Raw genomic sequence first — 13,624 nt, 5'->3', positions numbered from 1 at the left:
AAATTTCATTTTTTATATATAAAAAAAGAGCTGTATAGAGCAAATATCAATGGGGAATACCACATTGGAATGCATATCAGGTAGAAAGTTCACATGCAGTTCTTGGTTTCTCAATAGGTTATGTAGTACAAAAGATGTTAAAGCTTTCTTTCACTGCTTTCTATGCCCAAGTGACATTAACCTTTAACTGTGACTTTCACCATTTGAAGGGCAACATAATCTATAAGCAGGTACTAACTCCAGTTTAGAAACAAAGGTTTCCTTTTCCTTCTGACATCTATTCTCCCTTTTCCCTCCTCCTCCCTCTGTTTTCTTCCCTCAAAACTCTTACAAGTGTACAGGACAAAAAGGAATGTTCAAATTTCTTGGTAAGTTAAGGAAATTTGTATTTTCCTACAGCATGCCAGACACTGAAAACTTAACATTGCTTGCAGTGCTTTTCTTATGCTCCCACTGGCCATTGGCTATACTGCTTTTCTGCTGACATTCTGCAATTGAAGTGGGACAAATGTGCATTCTTTCACATCTGTCCTTATCATGATTCAATTAGTAAAGAAGAAAAGTAGGATTTTTAAAATAAAAAATCATGTTTAATTACATGATATACTCTTAACATTGTCTCCCATAATTGCATTGTAGGAAATGAGTTAATCCACTGTCTTTACTCAGTGCCATTTATTTTCTTTCTTCACTTGCTCATTTGTAACTGATTAGGATGACATGTGAATCCCATTGTTTTATATTTTTATTTGAAGTCTGCAATAAAAAATGCAGTGCAAGCTTATGCATGTTTACTTGACAATAAGCCTAACTGGATTCAGTAGGGCTTACTCCTGCAGAGAATGGCAGCCTAAGAATCTCAGCTCATTACATTTCTTGAATTCCTAATTGCAATGAATATTTTCCTTATTTTTAAAAAGATTCAAAATTTTAGTCCTATTTTTATTATGGTGGGAGGGGGATGGGAGATTTAGGACATGATTCATCATAGATGTGTCACTTTTAAATCTTATGTTTCAATGGGATATAGTTAAGAATGTGGTTCAGTTTTCCCACTGAATTCCCAGTAGGACCTAAAAGAACTTAACATTTACAGGATAATGTCCTTAAGATGTTTACTGGATAATGTATAGGACATTTAGGTTTGCTGAAACTTGAAATTGTATTATATTAAAATAACTAAAGTAGACATAGAATAATTCACCTATTGATTCTTTTAAAGATGGCCTCTGGTTGTTTTTAAGCAAAGAATACATGGAAGATTTCCCCCCATAAGGAGTAAATTATTTATTTAAATTAAAATCCTTGGGTTACTTTGTTTTACTCAAGTGCATAAAGTAGAACTCAGCCATAAAATCAGTGACTAAAGTTATAAGCAGCTGGTAAGTTTTAAAAACCTATTAAATAAGCAACACTTCATTAAGAAGCCTTAAACATTTGCAGATCTTGCCGTGGCTAAAATCTCAAACCTGCTAAGTCAGACTGACCAATCTAAATCTGTGATGAAGTTTAATTTCTAACTTGTGAAGTCTTACCCATTGTTTATCTGTAGAAAACATCTATTCTGAATGTATCTTCACACATTTCTCTTCCACATTTCTCCCAGAATTTAAGGAGGCTTACAATGTTTCCCCTTAACATAAATATGGTGGGACAAAATGTCTATATACCTTCCATAGTAGAGGTTACTGAAATTATAGGTGGCCTTTTCTATTCTCATTCTTTAGGATAATACACTACCCATGTAGGGGGGAAATGAGGGGGGGGGGGGTTGGAATGGAAAAGTGAATAAGGTGAAATAGCCAAGGACATGATAGAAATATTTAAGAAGTCATATTGATATTACTTATCTAATGCTCAAAAATGCAGGAAGGCTCAACATGTATTACAGTAGTTTTAAATTATAAGGAAGAGAAACATATTGGTTATGTGCCTTACTTACAAGAAATATACCGGTACCTGTTTTCCTGTTGTTTAAAGATTAACTGATGCAATTTTGGCTTGGATTGCATTACTGCCTCTCTTGACTTTCTTCCTTTCTTGTTCGGTGTTCTGTGCACTGTCTCTCCTACCCCTCCTGTCACCTGTTCACTCAGTCCGACAGCATTCCTGGTCATCCTTTTCTACAGAGCAGCCATCTCCCAGTTCTCCCCCTTCTCCAGGTAAATCTTGCATCTCTTTGCTTCATTTGCTCAACTCTGGGCTTGTAGACACTACATTTCGCCCATTCTGTTACAATTTATGGGACAGATTGAGGTTTCCTTTCAGAAGATAGAACTATACAGTGGTACCTCAGTTTATGAACTAAATTTGTTCTGGAGGTCCGTTCTTAACCTGAAACCGTTCTTAACTTGAGGTACCACTTTAGCTAATGGGGCCTACCTCAATTTCTGTTCTTATCTGGGGCAAAGTTATTAACCCAAGGTACTACTTCCAGGTTAGCGGAGTTTGTAACCTGAAGTGTTTGTAACCTGAGGTGTTTGTAACCCGAGGTACCACTGTACTGAATGTACAAAGCTTAAACAAAACCAGTTGGAGATTGAAATTTATTTCTAGTCTTAAACAAATAAGTACTGTGACTACTACTAGGTATTTATACTGAGTTGGATCCAGACTTACTCTTTTGCAAATGGAAATGTTGCTTCCATTTGCAGATAGAAGAAAAGGAAGAAGGTGATTTTTGCTTATTCTTCCTTGTCCTTGCAGCTCCTTTTGCCACCTTCCACACTGTTCTGGAGGGTCCCCAAACACTGCAGAATAGCTTTTCACCTCCAGTGGTGCTTCTTGTTTGCAGAATTCTGTTCATGAGTACTCTAGATTCATAGTATTTTAAAGGGGCCAAAGAATCCTGGAAGACATGCTCCCTGTCTTGTAGGTGTTTTCCACCTGGCCTGGGAGGGTGGGGCCCAACTGACTCCAGCTACAAAAGGTGAGACTGCTGACCAGACTCGTAGGCTCCTGTTTAAGGTTTTTTGTTGAGGTGAGGGTTGTTGCTCCTGTTAGTTATTTGTATCTTTATTTTAGGTCTTGTGATTTATGTGGAAATGGTCCAGTTTGGTTGTGCATTTTAAAAAAATTATGGTTTGACTACTTATGTAATTTTATAATTATGCGTTCTTTTTATGCTGTAAGCCACTTTGAGCATGGATTGAACTGTGGAAAGGCAGCATACAAATAAAATTATGTATGTATGTAGAAAGTATGTATCTAGTCCAGAAATAAAACAAAATAAAAAAACATCAAAAGGAGCACAATAATTAGATAAGAGTATCAGTCATGAGAAAGCCACCAAGAATAAGTGGGTTTTCAAAATCTTTCTGAAAAACTAGTGTGGTAACTGTATGGAGGTTAACTGGACGTTCCAGAATCATGGACCTACCAAAGAAAAAGTATTCTGCCTTTTGCCTACTAGCAAGTTTAATCTTTACCTTCCTGTTTCTTTTTCACAGTGAAAAGAAACTCTCCATTTTTAGATACAAACACAGGACCATTCATTAGGACTAACAGCTTTGCTGATGAACTCGACCTGGAAGGCGAAACATTGCTGACCCCAATAACTCACATCTCACAGTAAGTCACAGATTTCTGAATTATGCTATCATTTGCTCCAGACAAGTTCAACCAATACATGCTATAAGCTAAAATATAATCCTAGATCAACCTTATAGTCATTTATGTAAAATCATTCTGTGTAGAAATTAATGTATGCTGTCCCGATATCGATTAAAAAGTTATCCATTCTGCTCATGGAACAAATCTGACTTTTAGGTCACATTGCACCTGATGGAAATTCTTCATTTTAAGCAAAACATACTGCATTGGTTATTGAGTTATGAGATATGCTTTTTACTTTTACCTAATACTGTGGATAGCTATACGAAAAGTTCATAGATGGCATGGTTTTTGTGTTTAGGGACGTGTCATGTTGTGCCTGAACTGCTAGTGTCCTGTTTGGACATTTCTCATAAGATCTAAACAGTGTGAAATTATTCCTGTTAAAATAGCAGTGATGTGGTATGGAGAATAACAGCACCATTGCAGTAGTACCCAGATTGAATCCACCTGTTGCCCAGAGAGGTGTCAGGACATGTTGTGGATTATGAGGACCTGCATAAGCAGACTTGGCTCAGATGTGATTAAATGATGTCCATTCCTAGTTTCCTATTAAACTCTCTATGCAATATTTGGTGTATTTACTGTATCTTATTCTTCCTTTGTATCCTTGTCAATGTCACCAAACTCTATGTGTTTTGACTATACTGTACACAATTGTGGCTTTAGGCACGATTCCTGGAACGTAACCCTGGCAGGCGTACTGTATAAAACTATCCATGTATCAATCTATATAGTACACAAACACAGAAATGCAGGCATCTATAGTTATACTATCGTAAAAACAAAAGTGGTTTCTGATTACAAAAAAGTTTGTAAAGAAAATTGCAACATGACATAATTAACAGTGAGGATTTATTTCCAAAGGGAATCCATAAACAAATGTTTTTTATGCTCTTATAACTGTGACTTCACGTGTTTCTTCCTCCCAGTTTTTCTTTTAAGTAGTCTGTTTTGCTGGAACTCTGTAAACTAGTAGCTCTTAAAATTTGAAAGGCTGCATTGGTATAATCCTTCATGCAAGCATGGCTCCATAGTACATATCAAAAATATCTAGCCAATCCATGTAAACCAATTAGCATGTAAAAGTCAAATCAAATGCAGCTTCAGTTCAGACTGTAAAAGTGATCCATGCTCTATAAGAGACATATCAGCATGAAGAATATTTTATAGCCCAGCTGCATAACACTGTAACTCCTGGTTAGAGAATGAAGGGCTTTGGAACCAGAAAGAATAATGTGCTGTTGAATCTTGGACTGTAGTGCTGCATATAAATTAATATGCCCCAGGGGCCATGAAAATGAGCGTGTATGAAAGAAACTGATTCCATAACCACAAAGGCGTGAGTAAGAGCCGCTGTGTGAATTGCAGGCATGTGCTTGGCAAAAAGTATCTGCAAACAGATTTCACCTGAGAGCATAAAATTACTTCTCTTTGACAGGCAATATAAATCACCTGGCAAAAATATTGGTTACCTACTGTACTGTCAGGAAACTTTCTTGGTAAAAGTCAGATTAAGGAATGTGTTTAAAATCTCTGTTTTCACTTACTTGGGAAGGATGGAGAAACTCTTGCAACTGGTACTTGTCTGTTTCATCACAAGTACGTCAGGAATATCCCATGGGTCCAGGAGCAGTAAGCCAGCAGCAGCCTTGTGAAAATCACACTTAGTTAAGGGTGTCTCTGGGGTCTCCCTAACTCAATCATGGCCACGTTTATGGAGCTTACACGCCTGTCCACATTAAGAAAAGTGAGATAGGAGGTAGATGCATGATTGGATCCAATGCACTGCTGCAACAAAAGTAGGGGCCAAAGCCTGACTCGGTGCCATAATGTGTTCTGTTTCACTGTGATGTTGACCCCAATCTCAGCAGCGCATAGTAGCTTTTGTTCGTACTGATGCACCTGCATTTGCCTTCTAACTGCAGCCAGATGCAGCAGTTCTTCTTTGATGCATGGTTATGTCTTGGATGTGTGGAAGAACCTGGAGCAATATAATACTATGCTGCTTTAGCTAGCAGCATGAATTGGTGAGCAAGAGCAGAACTGGTTTTGCTTCAGGGCAGTATCACAGATGTGTTTCTAAGCACAACACACTTGGGATCATGAACATACTCTGAGGTCGCTTCCAGATGAGCTGTTTATTGAGCATTAATCCAGATTTGTTTCTGGGGAGATCTGATTATATCTGCTGCTTTCAGAGCATTCGTTTTGATTTGGTTGTGGGGAGGATAGATAGCATTGCGTCAAGCAAATGCTACCCTACACTTTCCAGTCACTTTCTTTTATCCCATGTTTTGAAGAAGCTGGTTTGTTGTGCACCAGCCCCAAATCATATTGGATTGCGCAACCTGAATTTGCTGGTGTGCAACTGGATGCTACCCCAAAATAGCAACAGTCTGGGAGGACCCTTTATGGCCTGACCTATACAGAGGACTCCTGTCCCTCATAGAATATTTGGGGCATCTGCAAAGGGGAGTCTTTCTCTGAATTCCCATTTCCTGATCTAGCAAGATCAAGGTGAGGAGGAGTGCCAAGATACAGTACCCTTTGTGGTGATGTAAACTGAACCTCAGTCGGAGTATCAGTCACTTCCACTGCTGTTGGAGCCTCTGACAGATGGGAGATTTATGAAAGGGCTTGCAAAGGTTTGTTCCCTTTCTGTAAAATTCCCAAGAGCCATACAATCGCCAAATAGGTTTATTTATTTAAATTGTGGGGAAAGGGAGGTGGAGGTTCATCCTCCCCATCTGACAGCCCTCAAGTTTTGTCAGAGTTCCAGTAGTGCAGAAATGAGAATAGAGCTAGAGCTTTAGGAAGTATAAGGGGCAGTGGGTGGTATCTTCCCCACACCCAATAGACCAACAATATCTGGTCTCCCAGGTCGTAGTCCAACACTCTAACAATTAAGCCATTTATGCCAGCTAAAGCAGGCAGCAGCAACCTTTAGGGAGATACAGCTCCCATCCCGTAGTTCTGTTCCTGCCTTCATTGAGTGAAGCCAGTCACCATTAGCTCTCACTTGTCTCCTTAGGTTTATATATTCTTTTTTTAAACATCTTAGTTAGGTGGTATTTTCTTTCCTCATTCCATAGATATATTTTTCCTTCTCTTCTGCTTCAGTTTACTTCACCTGGAGCACCTGCCTAGCCTCTCCTTTCCCATGCTCTGCATCTTCTTCTTTTTAGCCTTGGCACTTTTGTCTTTCCTCCCTTTCGCTCTCAGTGAAGGGATGGGAGAAGCAGCCCAATTTCTTCCATTCTCAAAGTGGGAATGCTGGAGAAGCCTGGCGGGGCTGCCGCACTGCATCACTCTTTTCATTTTGGCGTGAATGCCATCATCCGGCTCGGATTCCATCTCACAAAGCTTATTTTTAGCATGAACACCATTTTCAAAAGAATTGTGTGAATTGACTAAGGAGACAAGTGAGATTTAAAAGATATTCCCTGTTCATATGTCAAACGGGTGCATTGCATTTCCTATACACACAGCCCCTCCTGCCAATATACCTTTACCAGGCATTGCAACCTGACACATGCACCTTAGCCAAGGCAGCATTTGGCCAGAGGGTCCTGCAGAAGGTCTTCCTGCCTTAGCTCCTACAGCCTTAACCTGCCCTAGGGAGGTTAGCTATTGTACTTCCCATCCCTCCTGACCTGAATCACAGTTGCACTCACCTGAAATGTAGTTTTTCCAGTCAGCTGGACCCACCCTATGTAGTGGGCTGCAGGAATGTTTCTTCTTCATCATCATCATCATCATCATCATCTACTTACACAGTTGAGATTAGTTGTAGTTTGGATTGGGAAGTAGGATGTTTTTCTTTTTCTTGAGCTTGGCAAGTCTGCTCAAAGTGCATGATGGGAGCCCTGCCTCCCAAAGGGCTGCTACCTGCCTTTGACCAGGGGGAGGAGCCATCAACCCATCCTGCTGATCTTTCACTGGGAATGGAAAACTACTTTTCAGGTGAGCACAACTGCACTTTTGTCATTGCAGTGTTATTATTACAGAAGACCCCTGCCAAGAAGGATAATTATCTAGTCATTTTAGAGAATATACACACCATACACACGCCAACTATTTGCAAAATCTCATAGCCAAGCCAAAAAGATGTTGGGTTTGTGACGCTTTGAGTTTTGTATATGCAATGGTTGTGCCTTTTTTTATTCCTGGTAATTTGATTATTAAAGTGCCCTCTTTCACCTTTGTGATTTGGAGGCAGCTTCTTAGTTTAAAGATACCTTATGTCCAGAGCAAACATTTGTAATCTCTGGTGTGGAGTGTGGGAGCCATGCAGCCACTGTAGTAGCTGCATGGCTCCCACAGTGGAGGAATCCTTATTTGCGCTGACTAGATGGCTCATATTGTAAATGATTCCTGCTTTTATCTTCCTCCCTCATTTCCAAAGGCCCTTGTAAAGTCTGAGCAAATACAGCTTATTCACTTTCAAGTGGTCAGATATAATGACTGACCTGCTGTCACCACAACTCTGTTTGCAGGGCAGCTAGCAACATTTAAAATGTGATTTGCACACAGACAACTTGATGGTTAATTGCAGAGAGGAGTTAAACAGCAGCAATCAAAGCAAGCATACAGCCAAAGATCAGGCATGAAACAACAGTTTTCTGATGTGTTACAATCAAACTTGTCCATCATGAATCCTGTTTCCTTCTGTGTTAAGTAATTAGAGTATTCCATCCTTTACAGACTTTTAAATAAACAACCTTCCTCCCCACTCCGCCTAAGAGGCAGGGAAAATAAGAAAGTATGGTAGTAGTATACCATGTTAGCATATAAATTATTATTACGATGCCATTACTATTGCCTTACATGTGCCTTTTAGTTCACATGTGTACATTCTAGTCTAAAAACAATATATTTGTTGTTTTAAATTGTGGTATTTTTTTATTGTTCCACATCCTGCGATCTCAGGATAATAGGCAAGCTCTAACTATTCCATATGTAATATAATAAAAGCATTAAGAGGCTAAATGCATTTAGCCACGCACACACAGTTATGCTTTTCTCAGGACAGAAGCTATGCAAGCATATGTACAGAATAGGAAAAAAGAGATACTGTGCTAAGCTGGCCATTTGGTTGGTTTACTGGGTTTCTATTTCTTTGATTGGCAGATAATGAATTGGCAGAGGGCAGGCTGCTATCTTTAAATGCAGGTTGGGGGGCAGATCTGGGCAAAAAAAGGAGGTTGGGAAACCATACTATAATCCTCCTATAAACTACAGTATAGTGGAATATTCAAGATGGGATTAGTTTTCATGCTCTGAATTAGTTACATAGCAATGGCAAACACTGACATGGCACATTTACAGGCCAATAGAAGAGAATGTTGTTTCCTTTGGCAAATAAAACAATAAAAAATACACCTTGTAGCAGATGCATACACTTGTATGTTGAGGTTCTACTACTTTAAAGTAGTAAAGACAGCTGCTGCTTTCATTAGATTAATATTAGATTCCTTGTTTTCCATGAGTCAGTTTACTTGACTGATATTAAGTAATTAAAGTAGACTTCAGCTGCTTACATATTCAGAAGCACGAGGTTCATCTAATGCAAGGCCAATGAGCAGCTGCATGTGCCCTGAATTTATCTATGTTTATTTTAGACACCACATAGAGCAATAAATGCAAATGCAGGAGTTGGGATGAGAGATGATGCCCCATATTTATTTATTTCATTGAATTCTTATCATCACTTCTGTTTAAAGTCAGTAAATTTGTCTTTTGACCATACTATAATTAATATTGGGTATTATGTACATAGCATTTTTGTAAAATATTACACATAGTAACGTTGGTAGCTAATATTCCAAGAGAAAGTTTGCTGCAATCTTAAATTACCTATAAATTACCTATTATAACCTGATTTTTTATTATTTTTTTGAAAAATGGAAAACAGGTTGGAGGGGGAATTTGAAGCAGAGAAGGAAAAAATATAAGGAAATAGCTACGCACCCATCTCCCTATATCTTCTCTGTTCCATGTTGCTCCTCTCTTGAACCTGTGTTCCTTGCTTAGAAAACAATAACAGCATTTGAGTTTGGCTGTGGCATGCTCTCAATGTGTGCAAGATAATCAAAACCCTTCGGCAAAATTTCCTTACAAATAAATCAGCCAAGTTTCTAGAACTGAGGTTCAAAATAAAAGGTTCAGTTTATGGCTGCCATGCATTACGCTATATGTTTTTCAAATATAATTAACTGGAGGTGGTATTTTAGCAATAATTCATAACCTGCATCTTTAGTTTTCCACCACACAAAGTATCTGTCAGGGACTCAGCGGGAGCGCAGGGAGGAGAGGAGATGGAAAGCGAGGGGGAGCAATCCGAGGGCAGCGTAGGAGAATATGACAGCAGCCCGATAGATTCCATGAGCCTCTCCAGCGAATCGGAAGATTCACAGAAGGGGGCGCCGATGGGCAGGGCAAGGGGCGACCCAAGGGGGACACCCCAGAAGCAAGGGGCCAGCGGGGACTCCCAGAGCAGCAGTGGCAAATCAGGACCAGCTTCCCCACCAGAGCGTAATGGGGGGGAGGAGTCCCAGGTGTCAGAGCCCACATATGCACCACCAGCGAGAGAAGATGAGTCAGGGTGGACCACGCCTCCATCGGAGAGCGAGTTAACGGTTAAGAGGAAAGTTGCAGGCTGGGCGCGCGCGCCAAGTTCAAAGGTACAGGCGAGCGGCACAGAAGGTAGCCCGGATAGGGAACCAGGTCCTAAAGCCCGCCGGAAGGAGGGGCAAGAATCGTCAGGGTCAGCGTCAGAGGAGTCCAGGAAGGATGAGACCCTAGCGGGCAGGAGGGCCCAGAGGAGAAAGGAATTTAGGAAGAGGTGGAGCAAAGCGAGAGTCTTGAACTGGTGTGGAGGGGGAGGAGACTCAGACAGGACTTCGCCGGTCTAAGGTCGGGACGTAGAGCTGCACGCTGCGGCTTTAAAATGGAGACTGAATCTCAATAAAGACTTTTGTACATAACTACAGCCTAGCGTTGGTCCTCTGTGAGCTGGGACCTGGAGGCAGCTCTGACAGTATCTAAAATAAAAAGCTTTGTCTGCTTTACATATAGGATTGATCTCCACTATAGGCACACATTAAATGCCTAATGAATGTGAAGATTCTTATCAGAAGATGGATCTGTGCAGTTTTGGTGGGGTACTTTGATCTATTAGTGTATATAAATGTGGAATGGTTGGACCAGTTCCCCCATTCATTCCAGAGAACTGTGTATGCTTAGCTCTATATATAGCTTTCTGGTGCAAAATTAGTGTTTCTCATTAATTTCAGTGGAGGGATTCTTTATGCGTACCTACATGTGTACAAATGCATGTGCACCTCTCTCACTGTGAGCTAGGATTTGTTCCTTCCTTTGAAATAAGTGAGGGAGCTCTTTCATGCCCACGAATCCCAAGTGTGCATTGGAGCTCTCATATCCCCAGTGCTTTTTCTGTGATGGTACTCACCGGTATGAAGTAGCAGCACATCTTTTTTTGTTGCCCATGGCAGACATCTTGGTCTGGCACCCACAGCGCTTTTATCAAGATAGGAGTATCACCACCTCTTTTATTTTATTATTATTATTGAGCACTGCACACCCCTAAGCTGGAGTTCAGTGTTAACTTGTTGTATTCTGGCTTGTTTTCTGCTCGTTTGCTCATGATTTATGAGGTTTTCCAAGGCTCTTATTAAAGTCCACCATATGAAGTTATGACATGCAGGAGTTATGGGGAAACACAACTGAATAATTTGCTAGGGATATATTGCTCCATTTCATTAAAATATTACACAGCCAAGACTGCTTATCCAACCTAGGTGATAAGCTTGCAGTGACCTTTTTCTGCAGCCAGTTTCTAACCCAGAATTCCTCACTGAATTTGGTTGGAATGAATGAGCAAATCACACCGCAAGCAGCAGTTGCACTCTTGGCCCTAGGTAGTTGGCCTCAATTGAAATAAATGGGGAGCAGCTACTGAAGGGTAATAAAGCTGTAGTGATTTTAGCAGTTATTCTGAAACCATCTGCTTTTCATTTTATAAATCTAAACCAATCCTGCCCATATCAAATTTTAGGCGCACATTTAAATAATAATATTGGAATGCATTTTACCCGCACCCTTTGCCATAATGGAAATGGTACTTTTATTAATATCGTGATCGTTTGTAATGTTCCTTGCTTAAAAATAGGAAGTGCACCAGGAGATTTCAGTGCTGCACAACAGCGTCCCTTTTTTTGCAGGGGGAGGGGGGGTCTTTATCCACTAGATATTTTCATAATCTTATTTTAATGCTATCTCTCGACAACATTAAATTATTAAATCATTATTAAACCAGTTTCATTTTTTAAAAAGTAACTTGAACCATAAAGAGTATGCAATAGCCTTTTGGACCACTTTTGAAACTCCCAGAGGCTGCACACCACAGCTGGAAACAACTTGTGCTACGAAACTCAATATTGGCAAAAATGTAGGCTTCTGTCCAGAGAACTGTGAAGGAGAGACCCATGTGTACAGCAGGATTTTTGTGGTCATTTTTTGAACAGTAGTTGCACAGGGGGCTGGTCTTTGGAAAAGAGCAACAGAAGTCCTGCTGTACACAGCCAATCCCTAAAACACCTGCACAACTGCTTAGTGGATAATGGTACTGGTGCTGATGCAGACATAAGCTTATATATTGTGTTGACATGGAAAGAGTATAATTCCTCTAAACCAAAGCCCCATACTTCTCCAAGTCAATCCAATTCTTCACCTTGAATGACTTTACTGGTATAGGAAGAAGAGGTGTCACCTGAAATCTGGCATTTAGGTTACCTGAAACATTCACCTGGGAGAGAGCTTTGGGGATGTGCCTTTCCCTTTAGGAACTACGGTACATAGTAGAATAGAACTGAGTAGGTGAGAAGCAGAAATGCTGCACTGAAGCAGCAGCAGTTCTGAGTAATAGTGGGCTTTGTGCAGCTATGCCATACTCAGAGTAGGCTCATCAGAATGAATGGACAAAACTGACTTGCCAATTGGTTTCAGTAGTGAGTATGACTTTGTTGGCTACAACCCAATAGTTGTAAAAATGTGTAAGCAATGCAGACTTACTGAAATGTCCCCTGGTAAACATTTGGCATGGTTTTAAGTATGACCCAAGAACGCCCTCAAGCCCGCATACCCAAGAGAGTGCCTGTACTATATGCCCCCCTGGATTTCTTTACCATTTTCTCTTTATCTGCATGTTCAGACATAGGCAGTTAAAGGAAAGCGGTTAGTGACTGCTCCATAACTGCAAAATTTCTCCCAAAGATTTGCCAAAATCTGAGCATCCTTCAGAAGCACTGAAAGGCCTTTCAGAATGAAACTGGATGGCAGTCTAGCCCTCGACTCTAGTTCATCCCTATGACGATGTTACCAGGATGGCCCCAGTGGTGCCTAGTTATGCAAATAGTAAGGCAGGAAGCAAGAGGTTTGTGACACCAGCAACCTTTACACTATTACTGTTGAAATTCAGATGTCTCCTCAATTAATTAATTGATTGATTGATTTAAATCACCTAACTCAGGGGTCAGCAAACTTTTTCAGCAGGGGGCCGGCCCACTGTCCCTCAGAGCTTGTGTGGGGCTGGACTATATTTTGGAAAATAGAAAAAAAATGAACGAATTCCTATGCCCCACAAATACCCGAGAGATGCGTTTTAAATAAAAGCACACATTCTACTCATGTAAGAACACACTGATTCCCAGACTGTCTGGGGGCCAGATTTAGAAGGCGATTGGGCCAGATCCGGCCCCCGGGCCTTAGGTTGCCTACCTGTCAGGGAGAGGCAAACGGGAAAAGATGAAAGGACAGAAACCAGCAGTTATAGAGAGCCTAAAGAGATTATCAGCAGCCTGTCGTCTGACAGTGGGTCTGACGTAGAGGGGGAGGAGGAGGAGCCTGGAATAAGTCATTCTGTACACAGAGGAAGTCAGGGGAGGAGTTTCCACAGACTTGCATGCTGGGTACGGAAAAGGAAGAAGAA

General features: G+C 40.6%; 1 protein-coding gene across 3 annotated transcripts in view; it reads left to right on the top strand.

The window, feature by feature from the left end:
• The window catches only part of KCNQ1 (potassium voltage-gated channel subfamily Q member 1), a 299,981-nt gene that overhangs the window by 100,304 nt on the left and 186,053 nt on the right, over positions 1-13,624 (top strand). For 2 of the 3 annotated variants that reach the window (XM_079987211.1, XM_079987213.1), the window contains exons 11-12: positions 2,097-2,162; positions 3,450-3,570. In XM_079987211.1, the coding sequence (XP_079843337.1) occupies positions 2,097-2,162; positions 3,450-3,570 (187 nt within the window). The remainder of the gene's footprint in view (positions 1-2,096; positions 2,163-3,449; positions 3,571-13,624) is intronic. The other variant, XM_079987212.1, reaches the window with a different exon arrangement.

Source organism: Podarcis cretensis (genome assembly GCF_951804945.1).
Source record: "Podarcis cretensis genome assembly, chromosome: 1".
Lineage (NCBI taxonomy): Eukaryota > Metazoa > Chordata > Lepidosauria > Squamata > Lacertidae > Podarcis > Podarcis cretensis.
The sequence above is the reverse complement of the archived record's forward strand: the minus strand, read 5'-3'. Positions and strand labels throughout refer to the sequence as shown.